The sequence below is a fragment of the Apodemus sylvaticus genome, chromosome 1, assembly GCF_947179515.1.
Source record: "Apodemus sylvaticus chromosome 1, mApoSyl1.1, whole genome shotgun sequence".
NCBI classification, from domain to species: domain Eukaryota; kingdom Metazoa; phylum Chordata; class Mammalia; order Rodentia; family Muridae; genus Apodemus; species Apodemus sylvaticus.
Window position 1 is genome coordinate 45,066,413 of NC_067472.1, and position 20,298 is coordinate 45,086,710.

The 20,298-nt window shown below is 41.8% G+C and overlaps 1 protein-coding gene across 1 annotated transcript in view; it reads left to right on the forward strand.

Moving 5' to 3' along the window:
* Window positions 1-20,298, forward strand: part of Pcsk5 (proprotein convertase subtilisin/kexin type 5) — a 424,235-nt gene that overhangs the window by 307,652 nt on the left and 96,285 nt on the right. Inside the window, exon 21 of the mRNA XM_052188627.1 lies at window positions 12,635-12,737. Within this exon, the coding sequence (XP_052044587.1) occupies window positions 12,635-12,737 (103 nt within the window). The remainder of the gene's footprint in view (window positions 1-12,634; window positions 12,738-20,298) is intronic.

Here is a 20,298-nt window from a genome sequence, read left to right on the forward strand (position 1 = left end):
ATATACCACATTTTCTGTATCCATTCTTCCTTTGAGGAGCATCTGGGTTCTTTCCAGCTTCTGGCTATTATAAATAAGGCTGCTATGAACATAATGGAGCATGTGTCTTTATTGCATGCCAGGGAATCCTTTGGGTATATGCCCAGGAGAGGTATAGCAGGGTCCTCCAAAAGTGTCATGTCCAGTTTTCTGAAGAACCGCCAGACTGATTTCCAAAGTGGTTGTACCATCTTACAGCCCCACCAGCAGTGGAGGAATGTTCCTTTCTCCACATCCTCGCCAACACCTGCTGTCTCCTGAGTGTTTGATCTTAGCCATTCTGGCTGGTATAAGGTGAAATCTCAGGGTTGTTTTGATTTGCATTTCCCTAATGACTAATGATGTTGAGCTCTTCTTAAGGTGCCTCTCGGCCATCCAAATTTCTTCAGGTGAAAATTCTTTGTTAAGATCTGTACCCCATTTTAATAGGGTTATTTGGTTCCCTGGGGTCTAACTTCTTGAGTTCTTTGTATATATTGGATATTAGTCCTCTATCAGATGTAGGGTTGGTGAATATCCTTTCCCAATTTGATGGTTGCTGTTTTGTCCTTTTAACAGTGTCCTTTGCCTTACAGAAACTTTGTAATTTTATGAGGTCCCATTTGTCAATTCTTGATCTTAGAGCATAAGCTATTGGGAGGTGTGGCCTTGTTGGAGGAAGTACATCATTGTGGGTGCTGCAGGCTTTGAGGTCTCAGAAGCTCAAGGTCACCTCCTGCTGCCTGCCAATCAATATAGAACTCTCAGTTCCTTTTCCAGAACCATGGATGCCTGCAGGCGACAATGCTTCCCGCCATGATGATAATAGACTAAACCTCTGAACCTGTAAGCCAGTGCAGTGCCAATTAAAGTTTTCCTTTATAAGATTCGACATGGTTATGCTGTCTCTTCATGGCAATAGAAACCCTAACTAAGAGGACCACTTAAACATATCCATCTTTTTAGGTCCAAGTCAACCATATTGAAGTTCAACAAGCAAATGACCTTAACGAAATTGCCCTTTGTTTTCAGAGGGATCCAATCAAGACCATCTGCTCTGGGTTACACTCACAGTTTTTAATATGTGGTGTCTTATGTTTTAGGTTATTGAGGTGAATTGATTCTGTGTGGTTGATGAAGGATAGGCACACCCCAGAAAATGACCCAGAAGCAAATAGTTCTGAGCCACACGACTGAGGTACCTACAATGGCAGGTTCACTCCAAATAAGTCCTTACTCAGAGTTTCCCCTGATAGCCACTGCATCGTAAACTATTTGTATTACATTCCCTTGGGAGCACATATGTGAGGGGCTGTGTTAGGTGGTTCTGGGCCTTCGGGGTCCAGTCCATGCTTTTCATCTGCATTGAGTCAGCATGATGGGCTGAGGCAGCCTGCTGTTCTCTGGAAACTTGGTTCCTTGATCCCTCCCTGAGGCTGAGCTTGTGAGTCAGGTCCTCCTCCCCTGCCCAAATCCCTCTGGCTGCTGTCTGACCTGCTTTGACTCCTCTTCACTTTCAAGACTGATCTTGATAGTCATCTTAACCGGATTTTACATGGTGTGATTTGCCTGGGGCTTCGAACTCTCCAGGAGAGGCCCAAGCCTTTGCTCTGTTCACCATCACTAGCCAAAATGTGCAGTGACAGGCTTGGGGAAAGCTGCCTGCAGACTAGGAGAACATGGATGTCTTTGGTTTATGCATGCAACTGTCTGGTGTCATTTAGGTTGTAATTTTCTAAAGACTAATTTGTAAAAGATCAACATTTACTATGGAATAGAAACAACCACTTCCTCTAGTAGCAGGAATGGAAGATGTACAAACTGGCTAAAGGAAAAGAAAGAGGAGAAAGCTGTGGCTATGTTGTTTGGCAATTATAAATCCAGGCACTAGCTAAAAACAATAAAAGAGATTTTGGTGCCAATCAAACATGGCCACTGTTGCCTTGTTATAAAAAGTCAGTAAAGTGGTTAATAAAAGTTTCAGTCCATTCTTCTAAGTGCTTCCTGAAGAGTTGTGCTAAGGATTTTTCTAGGGGTTTTGTTTATGTTTACCCATGTACTTCTAAGTCAACAACAGAATGAGAACATTCTGTTTCTAGGCAGAGAAATGAACAAGGAAGTACAGAGTTGAAACAATGCCCTTATTTTGAGAAGTTAAAGAAAGGTGAATTGTTCAAAACCACCAGGCAAGGATGAAGAATAGGGGAGCACTTGCCGGCAAATGCAAGGCCCTGGGCTTGATCCCCAGCAAATCAAACAAAATAACAAGAGTGGGAGAGGGGTGTTGAAACTTGAGTGCCTATAGAGACTATTTCCTTCTCATGTTGTTTATCTAAGAGCCCTCGCTGTGCTCACTGGGAAGGCAAGAACTAACATTGATCAGAGCACATGCTCTATACCTTTCAAACATTTTCTAAGGATAGTCTCATGTGGACTTGAACCCATTATTTAGTCAAAGATGATTTTGAACTCCTGATCCTCTTGCCTCTACCTCCCTAATTCTGGGATTATTGGCTAGTGTCAAAGCCAGAACTTCATGCCTGCTGGGCCAGCAGTGTAGCAACTGGGCAACATTGCTAGCCCTTGAAACATACTTGAAGTGATGGGTAATTTAATTATTCTGACTTCTTTAAAAAGCACCTGTGATTATTTCTGTCTTACAAATAAATTGACTAGGGCTCAGAGAGATTCCATAATGTGATCAGTGGAGTTCACATACCTTGGCAGGGAAGAGATAGAATCTACATTTAGGAAATTTCAGTGTACATCCAAGTATTTAATCTGGCTCCTACTTCTGAAGGAAGGCATTTTTCTCTAGGAGGGCAGAGGACTGCTTAAAATCACCAAAGCACAGAGTGAAAATGAGAAGAAACTTGAGAAGAAGTGGGCATCCTCCTTTCAACTGGGTCGCACAGATTCTTGTGCCAGATAATAGCTTTTCTGGATAGTCTCAAGCTATGACCATTAAAACTATGCAGAAAGACAGGACATGGTAGGCAGGGAAACAGCAGAGACTCTTGAGTCCAGGATTCTGGCTCTTCAATACTGCTTTCCCCACCCCCACTTGCTCCTGTATACATCTCACATAGGCATTGGCCTGTACACACAACAGTGGCCCCACTTCCATGCTCACCTGTTTACAGGCTCCATCTATAAGAGAGAACAATACACAGCTGGTCTTCATAGCTCCAAAGTAAGAAAATAGATACCATCTTTCCATTCAAAGAGGCGTACGTTGGTAATCCAGCAATTGGGAGATCAGGAGTCCAAGGGCACTCTTGGCTACTTTGAGAGTTCAATGTCAGCCTGGGTTATATGAGACTAAAAATCTAGAGTTTATACATTCATACATATGTAAAGTGGTCCATGACTAATGACTACCCTATAGAGGGATGGAGCATCCTACATGGTAGCCTCTTCTAACAGCTGTGCCCATTTCAGAAAGACTTTGACCTTGGCCACCTGAAAAGACCACACCTACAACTCGGTAATTTTCCACAGCAAAATTTAAGACAAGCTGATTTCATTCTGATACAGAGAGGTTGTCTCCAAGGGCAGTTAACAAGATAAATAATAAATAAAATAACTTGCGTAGGCTACATCTTGAAGCTCAGTTGCTTCGAGAGGTCTTTGTCTTCAGCCCACAGGGTCATTCATTTTCACTGCCTCATTGCCGCCCACGTATATAGCCAACATATTCTCTAATTCCTCTTGGGAATGGCAGAGAGAACACAATTTGGAATGCAGTCTGCCAGGGTTGGAAGAATGTTTCAGGAGTTAGCTTCTGGGGACTGAATTCCTAATTCGGACAAATGAAGCTTTGAGTTAATGCTAGCCACATTGTTAACAGAAATGTAATGGTGCGATGGTGTGATGCAATTAAAGTTTCTGGTAACCATAGCATTTGGCCATCCCCTGTGCAAGGTACTTGAGGTCTGTTTGCCCATTTGATCCCCACCACATGCCATGAGAGGTTATTATCCACGTTTCACAGAAGAGGAATGTCAGGAAAATATGTGTTTGATTAATTTGGGACAGCTGGAGAAGAGACTCAAAAACCAAGCCCAGGTCGGGTGACTGCAGGTTTTCCTCATTTGCAGAGCACAATGCCTCCTATTCTGCTGACACACAACACTGAACGGACTTTAGTTCTCTATTTACGCTCTTAGGCTGTTTTGAAGAGCACAGCACGGTCACTCCCAATGGAACATATGGCAACCTGACAAATGGCATGGACATGTTTCCTTAGTCACCATTAGAGGTTCCAGGCTCCTCACAAATCTGTCACTAGATAAGCTGTACAACAGCACCCAGGCCTGTGATGATGCTGACAGTGACCCAGTTAAAGGCTAAATTGTCAACTGCCAGAGCTGGGCTGGGCCACAGTGGTAGGATTGGGCATGAGATTCTGCTTTTCTCAGGATTTTTCTTTCCTCCTAATTAGAGGGTCACCTGAGACACTGGTACACATGAAGCCAGGTCAGTGAGAGACCAGCAGAGGGTTGGGGAGGAAAGGGAAAGCCAGCATGTCCTTTGCATTGAGGAAGGGAAAGGGGGTAATTCGAAGATGTGCCTTCCCATGACCAAGTGGGATGGAGCAGCTGTCCTAGCTTACGATCACATGATGACAGCAGGTTAGAAGGTTCTTTGAATTGCTATGGAAATGGAAAGTGGGGGAAAACACATTATTCGTGTATCATAACTTGAAGCACAGCAGGGAACACTTTGTTCTTAGTCCAGTCTGTAGGAAGGACTTAAAGCATTAAGCATCTGTACCCTAGCTCTCTTGATCGGGTCAGAAGTGTTTGGTATGATTGGTGGACTAGACTCCTTATAGTGTTGCCTGCTATCATCTCTCCAAAAAGGAAGGAAATGGTATGCCCCTTGATAGCGGGTGCTCCCCTGAGGTTAGAATATTGCACATAGTAATTTTCTCCAGAATGCCCTGCCTCTTGCCCTCTAGCATCTTAAACGAGAAGTGTTCACCTTCTTGGCCTCAACCTTTGCCAGTCATGCACTTCCTTGGAGCTTCCTCTGTCCAAGGTGGCCTATCTCCTGCAGTTGTACAGACTTTCCAAAAGGTAAGAAAAGAAAAGAAAAGAAAAGGAAAGGAAAGGAAAGGAAAGGAAAGGAAAGGAAAGGAAAGGAAAGGAAAGGAAAGGAAAGGAAAGGAGGAAGGAGGAAGAGGAGGAAGAGAGGAAGAAAGAGAGAGAGATTGAGAGAAAGGAAGGAAGGAAGGAAGGAAGGAAGGAAGGAAGGAAGGAAGGAAGGAAGGAAGAAAGGAAGGATGGAAAGAAGGAAGGAAAGAAGGAAGAGAAGGAGAAAATGTTGATCAAATTATAGTCCCTGACTTCTGGACTTCTGTTACGATGCACCAAAACTCTGACAGCCCCTCAGTGTACATCAGATATCATGCCTTCCCCTCTCTGAGACCAGGTTTTTGTGACTACAAATAAAGCAAGCCTTCGAGGATAAAAATACACACTAAGTAGAGAGAATGAGTATACCATTAGACCCAGTAAAGATTCTAGAATCACTTACAGGAATAGAAGAGAGCCCATTCAACAGTTAGGAAAATTTATAGACCTGTCTGCAAGGGCTCTCCCAGGCTCATGTGACTGAGTACTCATCCTCTAGCTGGTGTGCTGTTTTGGTAGGCCAAAGAGTCTATTGGAGGTGGGTCACTCCAGATTTACTCTGCTTTCTGGTCTGACAATATATAAGAAGCTACTGCTGCATGCTCCCACCACTGTACAATGGACTATAATCTCTGCAACCCAAGGCAAAACAATTCCCTCCTTTAAAATAGATGCTGTGCACACTGAAGATGTGTAATGGGCAGATGTCCACCACATCGTCCCATGATAGGGTTTGCAAGTTCACTGTGTTTCACTGCAGATAACAAACTGCACTCATGCCTTTTTCCTTCCCTTGGGTCTGATTTTACTTCACTGTCTACCCCCTTAATTGACTTAAGTTGCACACATTAACAGGGTACATGGCACAGAGGCTGGCAAGATGGTTCAATGGGTAAAAGGCACCAAACTTGACAACTGGAGTACAATCCCTAGAACCTACATAGTATGAAGAAAGAACCAATTGCTTCAAATTGTACACACACACACACAGAGACAAATAAAATATTTGCATCTCATTTCAAAAAGAAAGACAGCAGGATATTTTGAAATAGTATATATATAGAATGGATAAGCCAATTTATTAACATACGTAGGCCCCTGTTTGTTTTCTGAGTGAGGGGCTTACCCTATACTCTCTGGGGTTTTCATATAGCCAGCTTATTGTTGTTAACTACAGTTCACATGCTGTGCAGTAAAGCTCCCAAATTCATCCCTCTGACTAATTGATCAGCCTCTCCCTCTCTTCCCCTCCCCCAGCCCCTGGCAACCACTTTCCTCTTTCAGTTTTTAAGTTTCAATTTTGTGAACTGTACATTAAGGGCTATGATGCCCGAGTTCCCCTGTCTGTTCCTGTTCAATCCTAGTACCACCTCCCTAGGATTTAAACACCAACACAGAGGCAACGTTAAAGTCACTTAGGTAAACAAGGACCTGTATATGCTATATTTTGTTTTTGTTTTTGTTTTTGTTCTTTTACCTGAGGACTGGAGAGATGATATTCTGGTTTCCAGCTATTTCCCCGAACATCCAATTTATGTTCTTTTCAAGAAGCATTTAAGCGGGGCTGGTGAGATGGCTCAGCGGTTAAGAACACTGACTGCTCTCCCGAAGGTCCTGAGTTCAAATCCCAGCAACCACATGGTGGCTCACAACCATCCGTAATGAGATCTGACCCCTCTTCTGGTGTGTCTGAAGACAGCTACGGTGTACTTACATATAATAAATAAATAAATCTTTAAAAAAAATAAAAAATAAATAAAAAAAGAAGCATTTAAGCAGCATCAAAATTGCTGCCCATGCTGGGGATGTAGGTCAGTGTGCTACATGGCTCGCAGGCAGCAGGACTACCTCGGCTCAATCTCCAGCACTCCAGAAGAGAGAGAAAATCCTTCTCCTGGAGATCTTATACGTTTACCTTATTAACTAAAAATGATATCTCAAATTTCACTCAAGGGCTTCATGCCTAGAGGTGGAACAAACTGCTTAAGAAACTCAATTGATCTGATTCACAAAATGGCCTTTTACTACATAGGGCCATTTGGTCAGAGAACATGCATTTGGAAGGCATAGTCAATCAGTAAGAAAATCCGGTTGAGGCAATATGTCTGTTCTGTGTCCATTCATTTCCACAGTGACCTCCCTCTTGATACTTCTGTTACCTCACCGAGTGGTTTAAGTAAGGCATGCACTGCTTTCTTTTCATAAACAGCAAAACTACTTGGAATACTGAAAGAGCAATTGAATCCACCACAGGAGTACATTGTCAAAAGGGCTGGGGCTGGGCTCTGAGTCTCTGGGGCACAGCCCAGCTGTCAGTTGCCTAGTCAAATTAATGTATGCAAAATGTTTCATCCATCTGAGCCTCAGTTTCTCACTCACAAAAGGGGTTTCTGTCTTGACTAAATATTGCATAGTACAGCACTTGTAATAAGGAAAGCATGGATGAATAGAAGCTGTGTGCTCGCAGCATCCTGTCCATACTTGGGTGTGTTGGCCAGCACTTCCCTTTGGGTACCTTCTCTGTGTGTCTTAATGTGGTCAGGGCTCAAACAAGGGTGGAAAGAAGAACGTCACCTCTTCATTCTGCCCTTTGAAGGATGTGTAAACTAAAGAGAGCTAAATATCTGCATGTGTATTGGATCTAAAATTTATGATCCATCTCCAGGAGTGCCAGCCCTGAGGATACCAGAAGAGCATCTCATGTGTCCACACGCAGCACATAGATACATGCCTCGGCCTGAGAGTGAGAGAGCCAAGGGACTAGGAAACACAAGCCCTGTCAACTCAAGCATCCTATGGGGAGGGAGGTGTACCAAAGGAAATGCTGAGAGAATGAGTTACAGGAGCAGTCAGTCAGTCAGTCAGTCCCTGAAGAGACACAGCCAGACCAGAGAGGTTGGTGGGACTGTTCTAGCTGTTCCCTTGTTCTTTTTGCCTGTAGTGGTTCCTGGGGTAGGGAGAGACACAGAGGATCACCTCTAACAGATGTCTCCCTTCTGATGGGTTGACCTGTGCATCCATTGCCTACCACTGTCACCTCTCTCAAGCCTTTGACAGATCTGTTCCCTAAGATAATCAGTGCTTTTTATCCGTCCCCCCTCCCAAAGCCTGAAGGAGTTTTGTTGCTGTTAATATCGAATATAGGTCTGGTAAGGAACAAATTTATTGAGTAGATAGTTTTTAATTTACATATATATTGCATTTCAGCCATTTTCGGAGTTCAGTTTCATCTCTGCCTGTGTGTCCATTCACATGTTGGGTGGCCATCACACCCATCTATCTCCAGAACATTTTGATCTTCTCTAATTGAAACTCTGAACCCTATCACCCGCACCCACTGTCCCCTGGAAATCACCATTCCACTTTGTCCTTATTACTTTTACTACTCTGGGGGCCTCATAAAGCATTTGTCCTTTTGTTATTGGTCTGTTCCACTTGATATAATAGCTTCAAAGTTCACCACTGTTGGAGACCTTGTCCAAATCTCCTTCCCCTTTAAGGCTGAGTGACTGTGGAGACTTTAAACTAAAGGTATTGCAGTCTGTTGATGGTCTCATTTATTGAGCCCTGCTATAAAAACATCAGCTTAACGAGGCTTTAAAAACTGACTTATTTCATTAGCATATAATTAGCTGAAAATGTTGCCAAGCATTTATTGTAGCTGGCATAAAATAATAAATGTATAGTTCTTTTTCATGAAAACCGTCCTCACACAGTGGTATTTTGAGTTGAAGGCTATGTATTGGTTTCCGTGAGAAGAGATAGTATTATTTAATTAGCACTTGGGATTGTGAAATTGTTCAATAAAGTCACGTGATTCCTGGCACCTGGGTGATAAGGCACGAAAGTCGGCTTTAGGCAGGAAGCTGAAGACAGTCAATAGCCAGGCTGCGCAGTGAAACAGCTGGCGATGCAGAGCAGCTGGGTTCCCAATGCCTAGTCCTTTCCCTGCTTCCTTCCCTGGCTTACTGGCCACTTTGATAAAAAGCTGCTTTAAACGCACACCATAATCTGTTATTTAAGTATTTATTTCTTTATTTGGATATATATTTACATAAACTCTACAAGTGATTTTGTTTGAATCAATAAAAACCCATGTCTCCATAGAACAAAGCTCTTGACATGGGTATGAAGGCACAGGCCTAAAATCCTGAACATAGGAGACAGAGGTAAGAGGATCATTCAAGGTCATATTCTGCTGCTTGGTGAGTTTAAGGCCAATCTTGATTGTATGAGACCCCGTCCAACAAAAGAGAGAGAGAGAGAGAGAGAGAGAGAGAGAGAGAGAGAGAGAGAGAGAGAGAGAGAGAGAGAGAAGAGATAAATAAGAAGTAAAGGGGGAAAGGAAAAGGAAAAGAGAGAGAGAGGTGAGAGGGAGTGGCGAGCTAGCTCATTTTCTGGCCATAGATACCTAACATCTATTAGTATGTTTTGGATTGTTATTCTATAACTAGAGATTGTATAATGCATGTTCACCTTTTCTGGATGACTTCACATGAGTGTCTTTATAATCTAAGAGTATTAATAACCTTTCACAGTGTTATCAAGGATAACAAGCACACCAAGTTGCTTGCTTGTACACTTCTAAATTTATAAGCATTCATTTTGAAGCTGGGTCTTCAAATTTCCAGGCGCCCTTCCTCTCCATGTGCTCCCACTTCCGCAGAGTTCTTTAAACCTCTGTAAAACAGGATTAAAAGAAACTAATGGAGAAATAGAAACGTCTCAACCACAGGAGAGGTAGGATCTGGACATAATAATGGGAGAAGTTGCCAGAAGGAAGAGCTTGTAGGATAGATAGGCGAACAATATGCGGGCTCCTGGCTTCTCTGCTAAAAGTGACTTCTCCTAAGAATTTTGTATATCACGCCTGTCATAAACATTCAACATCATTATGCAACGAAGACAGATGACAAGAATTTGCTGTTCCTACAACACAAAAGAAAAAAAAAGTAACTTCCTTATGTCCTTGGAATCTGACTTCCTCAGTTCCAAATGTGCAGGCGAAGACTTGTGCCTGTGTGCAAGGACTGAAGGCAGTTGTTTATGTGACTAATTGGACATTCACATAAATATGGGAATTGGGGCAGGGCTCTCTATTGTCATCTGTTGTAAAGCCAGTACTTACTCTAAAGTGAGGAGGCGTGCAGACTGGACAGGGATGAACCATTTAGCTGTCCTTTGATGACTCGCTTACATAAGCTTCAAGGTCACAAAATGTTCTCCATTTTGTTTCTAAGTACCAAGAGGAAAATAAACAGCCTTGAGGAGTCAATTCTCAGGAAGGGAAGGGTCTTGGGAAGGTTTTAGTTTAGGGGAGAATCTTTGTGGATGCTGTAACACGGAGACATAAAGAGATGATTTAGGACCGAAGGATTGGGAGAAATATCCCAAGGAAGAAAGATGAAGAGCAGTGAATGGAGAGTTGACTGTGGGAAGGAGGAAAGTTATACCTTCCTTGCTAAGAGAGCACTCAAGAAGTTCACAAGAAGTTTAGGCATTGAGAAAAAGAAAATTGAGGGAACTCAAATATCATATCCTCAAGTTGGAAGATGCCGCCTTCTGAGGATTATGAGTAGAAAGAAAGCTTGGAAAAAGTTTGGCTCAGTCCAAGTGGAGAACACAAGGGATGAGGTTGTGTAAGGGCTTGTGCTTATCAGTTGTTCACAACCCGTGGAGTCTCTACCCCTTTGGGGATTGAACTAGCCTTTCCCAGGGGTCACCTAAGGCCATCAGGAAACACATTAGGATTTGTAACAGTGGCAAAATTAAAATTATAAAGCATCAACAAAAATAATTTAATGGCTGGGGCAGGGGTCACCACAACATGAGGAGCTATATTAAAGAATCTCAGCATTAGGAAGGTTGAGAGCCACTGCTTAGATCATGTTTTTATTGCAGATCTAGGGAATGCTCTGTGGTCGTTAGAGCTAACATGTTATTTTATGGGTGCTGAATGGAGGCCGTTATAGCTGAGCAGATCAAGAAAACACATAGCCAAGGTACTGATGAAAATGAAGGAGAATTCATTTTCCACATAGGCATGGCGGTGCACTCTTACAACCCTGGCACTCAGAAAGCTGAGGCAAGTGGAGCACAAGTTCCAGGGCAGCTTGGCCTGTATAAGAAGACCCAGGGCAGCCTGACCTGTATGTGAGACATTGTGAAAACTAAGCAACAAAAAAAAAATGTGCAAAATAAGTGAATGAATAAATAAATGCTTTATTCTCTGGCTCATTCTATCTTCACCTAAAACCTGTCTCTGTAAATCTGTCCTCTCCTCCTTCTCCCTCTCCCTCTCCCTCTCTCTTTCCATTTAGTAGCCTTTCTTTCCTTTCTGTTCTCAAGAGATTGGACATACCCTATCTCTGTCTCATGTGGGAAAATCTTTCTCTGATTGATCACTTTCAAATATGGCTGCTTCTTTCTACAAACCAATTCTAACTTAAAGGTATGTTACTAAGGGCATGTCTACATTCCAGCCAGAGGGACAAAGGGTGTGTGCCATCCCAGACAGGTCACACAGACCTAGAAGGTCTTTTGAGTGTGGTCCCTTGACAGAGTAGTCCTGTTACTGGATTAAAACTGCTCTACTGTGGGAAGCACCAAGGACAGCATGTTCCATGCTCATCCAGCTGAGCGCAACTGCAGTAACACCATCAGTAATCTTAGAGCCCCATCGAGGTGGCTGGCCTAAGCCGTGAATGGGTCGTCCTACCCCACCGCTCCAGGTGGTTCTCACACTGACAAGCTCCAGATGATTAAACAGCTGTCAAATTCAAGAGTGGGATGAGGCCAAATAAAGAAGATGGTTCTGCCAGAATCTGGACAACATTTTATTCTGAGGATTATCTGTTCTCAAACAACAAAATGTGGCATTTTGGATCTGGATGAAGAAACTTCTCAGACTGTGGTGATTTTGTGTTTGATTGTTGTTTGGTTTGGTTTGGATTTTACAGTGACAAGGGAGAAGAGATGCGGTGTAGAAGGAGGGTTAGATTCATTGAGTGCCACTCTGTCGTTGATGCCTTTGGGCAGGTTGACCGCTCTCTCTACCCCTCTGCTGTAGTAGTGATTTCCTATGCTCAAGAGAAATTTGAAAAGCTGCACTGAGTTCTGTGGAGAGATCAGATATGTACTCCTATGGGAAAGATAAACTTTCCAGCTGAATGAACAACCCTGTTCTGTTTCTTCAGTGGTAATCTTTAAGGATAACATCTAGTTCACATCTGCCAAATTTCAGTCAAAACACTACTTCTATTCTTTCCCTAAAACTACAGTCCTTCCCCTTATAGCATGCTTAGACAAGATGTGGGTGTGGTCTGACCACTGCTTGACTTGAATCATAACCATGCCTTGTGATATTTCCACTGCTCAAGTAGCCAGCAAGAGCTCTGGCTAATCCTTGACTGTCAGCCCTGGCAGGCTTACTGTGTGGAATAAAGTAAACAGAGTAAACAGCTACATTTGTTCCACAGGAGAATATATTGATGAGCAAGGCCACTGCCAAACCTGTGAAGCCTCGTGTGCCAAGTGCTGGGGACCAACTCAGGAAGACTGTATCAGCTGCCCCATAACAAGGTGAGTGCCTCTTTAGTGATTCCTAGGAGTCGGGTATAGAGAGAATATATTGACCACCTTAGTGACACCTAACTGGGCTGTTGGACATAGGACCTAAACTCCTTCCCATGAAACAGATATTCCCTATGGTCTGGCCACAACCCACCTCTGTAGCATCTTCTCCCATGAAGTTCTCTTGGAGAAGTATGCTACACACTCATCCCTCAAATAGCATTTCCATTTTCTGATATATATATCTCACATATATTGTGTATAAATATATGTGTATATATATAGAGAGAGATGCATATATACTCATCTCTATAATCAATTCAATATATATATATATGCTCATTTCTATAATCAATTTAAGGGAAACCCATTATGTAAAGGCATTTCTGACCACTTTCTAGTAGAACTGGCATTTCCTCCTTCAAAAATTACTATGTGTATAAAATTATTATTTATTTACATGTACTCTATACCATACATACATATGCCTACATCACTTCATGAATATCATAGGATAAAATATGGGAATAAGGTCTCTCCATCTAACATGTGAGTCCTGGAGATCCAGCTCAGGTCATTATAGCCTAAACCTTTATGACCTTCTGCTCTATATGCATGTCTATCAGAGCATGTGTAGCCCTCAGAAATGTCTGGAAGACATCTGTTTCCAAATGTTTGTCTTCACTAGACTGTGAGTTTCTTGATATCTCACATCTGCATATCCTTCCCTAGTACAGTGCAAGGAAAATGGAGGCATCACTACATGTCAAACAGAAATAGCAAGCAATGGAATGAGCAACACTGCTCATCTAATGACATCTCCAATAAAGAGGACTGAATGCCCAATTTATTTTTAGCCAGTGCTCCTCTGATCTAGCTCTTAATAATTGGAAGCTTCTGAGCATTTAAATGAATACGCTTAGCCATGCTTAGCTAAATGTGTAAGAACTCTCTCTCTCTCTCTCTCTCTCTCTCTCTCTGTCTCTCTCTCTCTGTCTCTCTCTAAATTGGATAAGAATATTGTCACGGGGGGGGGGGGGGTACTTTGCAGCTCTACTGAGACACTTCCTCTGCACAAGGGTCACTTTGTCCTCATTATTCCTCAGGACTGTGACAGCCCTGTGAGCAGGGGCTGTGCTATATTTGTTTCTTTATTTTCCACAGTGATCAGCATATAGTAACAGTTTTATAAACATTTGCTTGTTGCACTGTGTGTCATCAAAACCGTGGGTTTGATTGTCATAAGAATTCCCTGAGAAGAAGAAGGCAAGAAATAAATGAGAAAAACCAAAAGGAAGTATATATTAATACATTTATCTCCCTTTGTAAAAACCAAAGGATGATGAGAGAGAAGGAAGGATGAAAGAGGCAAAGAACAAGGAAGAAATAAAAATCTTAAGATTTCCAATGTTAACCATGGGAATACTTTCTTTTTTCAATTAAGGAATGTAATGTGTTCCACTGATTTTTATACTATATTGCCCATATTCCATTCTCACCATTTAATCCTAATGATATCATTCACAAAAATTTACCAGAATCTAGTTCTTCTGTTTTTTGTTTTATTTGTAATATTTCTTTTGCCATGTTTTTTTGTTTTATCTTTCCTGGCTGATAGTTTTGAAGATTCAATAGGTCTGTTGTTTTCAAGTATTAATACATTTAGCTCCCTTTTTAAATTATTTGTTTCTTTTTACAAAATATTTCTTGTAGAATTTCATACAATGTACTTTAATCACAGTCACTCTCTCCTCCACTCTTCCCGGACCCACCCCTCAAGTTTGCGACTTATTTGGCTACCCATCAAGTCCCGTTTGCGCTGCACATGTATCTTGGATGTGTGGCCTTCTGCGGGAGTTTGGCCAACTGACCAGAAGCAAAATTTTTAAAGAACAATGACTTTCTCTCCCAGTGCCTACTAGTTGCCAACAGCTCCTCAACCAGAGGTGGCACGTCAGGTGGACCTCTCTATCCATGATGGGCCTTTTTAGTTACTTCAGCTTGCACTGGGTCTTTTGCACGCTGTCATCATCACTCTACGCTTATATCTTCTCGGCCATGTACGACAGACATTGTCTTACTTCAGCTTACACTGTGGCTTGTGGGTGCTGTCACAATCACTCTGAGTTTATGTCTTCACTGCCGTATATAAGAGGCACTGTTTGATGATGCTTATCCTGCACCTCTGGCTCTTTAGAGTCTCTATGTCCTCTCTTCATCAATGATTACTGAGCCTTGGGAGGAGGGGGTGTGATATAAATGACCCATATGTAGCTGGACATTCTTCAGGCTCTTATTCTTTGTACCTTGCTAGTTGTGGATATCTGTGTTAATCACCATCTGTGGCTTATAGAACCTTCTCTGATGAGAATGAAGAGACGAATTAATGGGTATAATGATGTCATTAGGAGTTGACTTAACGTACTGTCCTTTCAACAGAATGTTAGTGTTAGCTTCTTTCCTAGTTTCTATGACCCGTCTAACCATAGGCGCTTGGCCTGATAATAGTGCCATGGATGATAACCTGATAATAGATGTATCCATGTTTCATGTTGTTCTTCTTGACTTAAATCCAATTAGAAAGATTGGTTACTCTAATAATATTCATGCCATGATTGCACCAATGGGTCAGGCTAGATGTTATTGTAGCTTGCAGGATCATGGCTGGGTAAGACTGATGATTTCTTTTCTCCTTCAGTGATATATATAGCACCTCACAACACTATGAACATTAACCAGTATGGGTGAAGAATCCAACTGAGTACCAGCTAGATTTCTCCATGTCTTATGCCTTAGGAATGTGGTGTCTTCAGCAACAGTCTCTTAATATTGAGCTCTTCAAAGTAGCCAATAGCATTTACAATAGCCTGTTAAGAGGTTTATGAGACTTCACTGAACAATAACGCCAAAAGAGCTAACCCATTTCCTACACTAGGTCTTTTATTTGTCACTCTGTGGTATCTAGTCTGTACATTGTAATCCTGTTATAAGATAACTCCATTTGAACTCTTCTTCTATATGTGTGTAATATAATTTACCTTTACTCATATCTATACCTATACTAACACAGTAGGAAGCTTCTACAGCAGTGGATGTGTTTTCTTAGGACTTTTTCAAAAGGCCATTGGTTTATCTCCCCCATATTCCCTTCTTTACCATGTCCTTCCATTTCCCACTCAAATTTCCCATTCCATTTCCTACTTCCATTTCCCATTCCATTAATCTCCTTTGAGCCTATATACTATTTATTTCTATTATCCCTGCCTTGGGCCTCCCCACCATGGCCCCTTACGAATATCCAAAATTATTCCATATGAAGTAAAACATATTTAAAAAGTCAAAGCCAATATTCACAAATGAGAGAGAAAATAAGATGTTTGCCTTTCTGAGTCTGGATTACTTCACTCAGAATGATAGTTTCAGTTTCATCCACAGCACAATTTCATTTTGCTTCAGTCAGAATGGCTAAAATCAAAAGAACAAATGATGAAAAATGCTGGCAAAAAATGTGAGGAAAAAATACTTATTTACTGCTGGTAAGACTGGAGCAGTCACACGGTCCAGCTATAACACTGTTGGGCATATACCCAAAGGAGCCTATATCTTATTACAGAGATACTAGCTTATCAAGGTTCCTTTCTGTCATGAAGTCAACCAAGATGCCCATCACCTGATGAACAGATAATGAAATATGGTACATTTACACAATGGAATAGTATTCAGCCTTCATGAGCATGAATGGAAGGTCATTTAGTATAGCATGGACAATTTATCAGTGGCCACACTACTGAAGAAAATGATAAGCCTCTAGTCACCATTAACTGTCAATAATTCCATAGATAGTGGAAGAGCTTCGAGAGCCCTTTCTTCTTCCATATTCAATATTGACAGGCCCAATCTCCTGTAGATAGCCTCAGGTGTGGTAAATTCATGAGTACATTGGCCATTCGTGTCCAGAAGATACCTTTTCATGGTCATCTTCCCCAATCTCTTTCTGTTCCTCCATCACGTTCCCTGAACCATTGGAGGGTAATTATTTAGATGTATCATTTAGGGCCAAGTCATTTATTCTCTGCACTTTGGCCAGATGTCTCTGTCTTAACTATTATCTAAAATAAGCTCCTCTAATGAGTGAGAACTGAAGTAATCCATAAGTGTGAAGATAAGTATTTAGAAGGCAGCTTGAGACCATGCATATTTAGCAAAATTAATATAGTACAGTTCCAAATGTCCTATAACCTTGTTAGAATTGAGTTCTTTTTTATTAATTAATTAATTTATTTATTTTTTACACTCCATATTTTATTCCCCCACACCTGTCCACCCTCCAACTGTTCCACATCCCATACCTACCCCCCACCCCCTGTCTCCACGTGGATGTCCTAACCCCTACCCCACCTGACCTCTAAACTCCCTGGGGCCTCTAATCTCTTGAGGGTTAGGTGCATCATCTCTGAATGAATACAGACCCAGTAGTCTTCTACTATAGGTGTGTTGGGGGCCTCATATCAGCTGGTGTATGCTACCTATTTGGTAGTCCAGTGTTTGAGAGATCTCAGGGTGGTTTAATTGAGATTGCTGGTTCTCCTACAGGATTGCCCTTCTCCTCAGCTTCTTTAAGCCTTCTCTAATTCAGCAACAGGGGTCAGCCACTTCTGCCCATTGGTTGGGTGCAAATATATGCATTTGACTCTTTCAGATGCTTGATGGGTCTTCAGGAGTACAGTCATGCGAGGTCCCTTTTTGTGAGCATTTCATAGCCTCAGTAATAGTGTCAGGCCTTGGGGCCTCCCCTTGAGCTGGATTCTACTTCGGGCCTGTTGCTGGACCTTCTTTACTTCAAGTTCCTTTCCATTTCCTTTCCTGTAATTCTTTTTTGTTTGTTTGTTTGTTTGTTTTATAAATAATTTTATTTACAATTTACCATCAGTAAATGTCTTATTTTTTTATTCAATACATTTTTATTTACATTTCAAATGATTTCCCCTTTCCTGGCTTCCCACTCCCCGAAAGTCCCATAAGTCTGTAATTCTTTCAGACAGGAACAATTACAGGTCAGCGTTGTGACTGTGGGATGGCTCCCCTCTCCCTCACTTGATGCCCCATCTTCCTGCTGGATGTGGGCTCTATAAATTCCCTCTCCCTACTGTAGGGCATTTCATCTAAGGTCTCTCCCTTTCAGTCCTGAGAGTCTCTCACCTCCCAGGTCTCTGATGCATTCTGGAGGGTTCCCCCAACCTCCTATCTCCCGAGGTTGCCTGTTTCCATTCTTTCTGCTGGCCCTCGGGGCCTTAGTCCTTTTTCCTCACCCAATACCAGATCAGGTTCCCCCTTTCCCCTCCACTACTACTCCAAGGTACCTCACCCCAAGGTATGAGTTCCCTTCTGTGCAGCAGGCCTTAAATCCCATAAGAATGCAGTTGATTACCCTATAACATCCATGCCGCTATTGTACCAGCAGGCATGTTTTGCCAGGCTGCTCATTATCGGATCTGGCAGGCTTCCCAGTTGGGTGAACTGCTGATGACTTTTCCTGTAAGCAGCCACAAGACTATTTTCTAAGTGTTTCTAGAAGGAAACCTGTAAGTGTTGAATTCTCTTTAAAGAAACTTCAAGGTATACTTTAAGATAAAGACATTATCAAAACTAAATCCTGCTCTCCTTCTGACCCCCATTTGTATTAATGTGAATAATTAAATTGCCTTGCATGTCTGAACATCTTTGAACACTTGTCTAATGAGGCAATTATAATCATGGAATATATACTGAAGGGCACATGATTGTCCCCATCACAATAGAAATGAAAAGTGAAAAAAACAATTCTACCATCATAAATGACTACTTTAAAAAAAATCTAGGCACAAGGACAAGCATGGCAGTAAAGGCAAGGCAGGGTCTGAAGTCTATCCTGACTACATGGGAAGACCCTGTCTCAAAAAGAGAAACAACAAGAAATCTAGGCCTGTTGGCATAAAATGAAAGGTAACACTACTAGAACATTTTGGAGGTTTTGTTTCTGAAGTATACTATTAGCTTTTGAATAAAGGAATAAACACACATATGAATTTTGAACAAGAGTATCTTCCTAACAAAATACTGTTCCTAGGAACAATTTCTTCTCTTTGTTCTAAGAATCCTTTCCTCCCCTACATCTTTCTTCTTTGATGCTAGCTGTATACACACGTATCCAAGAACGGGTAATGGAACATGGCAACAAACTACTTGACTTCTTATTTTTCTGGCATTTTCCCTGAAGGGAGTTAAAAAGATAAAAAGGAAGGAGTTATCTGGAAATAAGGTGATGTTGACTTATTTGTTCTTGAAAAAAAATGGCAAAGTAGTTCCAAAGTGTTTCCTGGATCTGGGTCTTGGCTCTTTTGGAGCTGCTATAACACAGTACTTGAGACTGGATAAATTATAAACAATATAGCTGTGGATGAACGCTACTGGGAACTTGTTAGGGAGATCTGTGTCCATGACATTGGCCTCTGGTGAAGGCCTTGGTGCTGGGTCACCCCACTGCAGAAGGTAGAAGGCAAGAGAGAGTGACAGTAAGAAAACAAAAAGAAGCTAGAACTGCTTTTATGTGTCATCCCATGATCACACCATCACTCCAGCTATAGTGTAAGACTCCTCACAACTTACCCTCCTCATCTTAAACCCTACTTCACAAAATTATCAACTTGGAGACCAAGTTTCCAACACATAGATTTTGTAGACCATATCCAACCCATAATACGTGGAACCCATGCAAAGAAGGCCAAAATACTTGCTTTATATTTAGCTCTCATAAATATACAGAGCCCAAAGGCTCCTCAGGGCATTGTCCCTGCTGTTGAGGTCACGGTAAAGGGATGCTAACACACTAACAGCAAGCAAGAGTGAGGGAAAATCAATACCCTGACATTCAAAGCAAGAGTTGGACCCATGAAGGGGTGGACCTTTGCCAGAGGCTGGAGCAACAGAGGACATAGCCTCTGCTGAACCATGGAAGGAGGAAGCCAGCTTGGGTGGAACAGACTCGTCTCTCTTGTTCCAACCTTAGAATTCTTGATGATGGTTCCTCACTTTAAAACTCACTAGAGGCCAGTGGGGATTCTACCTCATGAATGAGGATAGTTGATGACCTTGAGATAGAATTTTCAGTAGGCTCACTTCCAGAATAAGACAAGAGGGAAAACAGTGAAGAAGGATCTGGACTAGGGACAGGGATGACAGATGACCTGGAGAGCTGGTCCCTGAGGGTTTCTTTTTTTTCTGGTTTTTAAGCCACAACATTCTTTTAGTTCCTAGAAAATAAAGATGGTCTTTAGAGAACACACACCTGTGAGAATGTTAACATTAACTTTCCAGTTTGGTTCAAAGCTGAATGAGTAAAGTAATGGAAGGAAAATAATACTGACCAGGTATTAACAACTGTTGAACCTGAGTGATACATACATTGAGTGGGGGTCAATTAGCACTTATATATGCAAGATATACTTTTATGTCTGTTTAAATTTTTTACAATATTTTTTAATTTAAGAATTTAACTCTGAAGTTGTTTTACTATAAACCAGAAAAAAAAAAC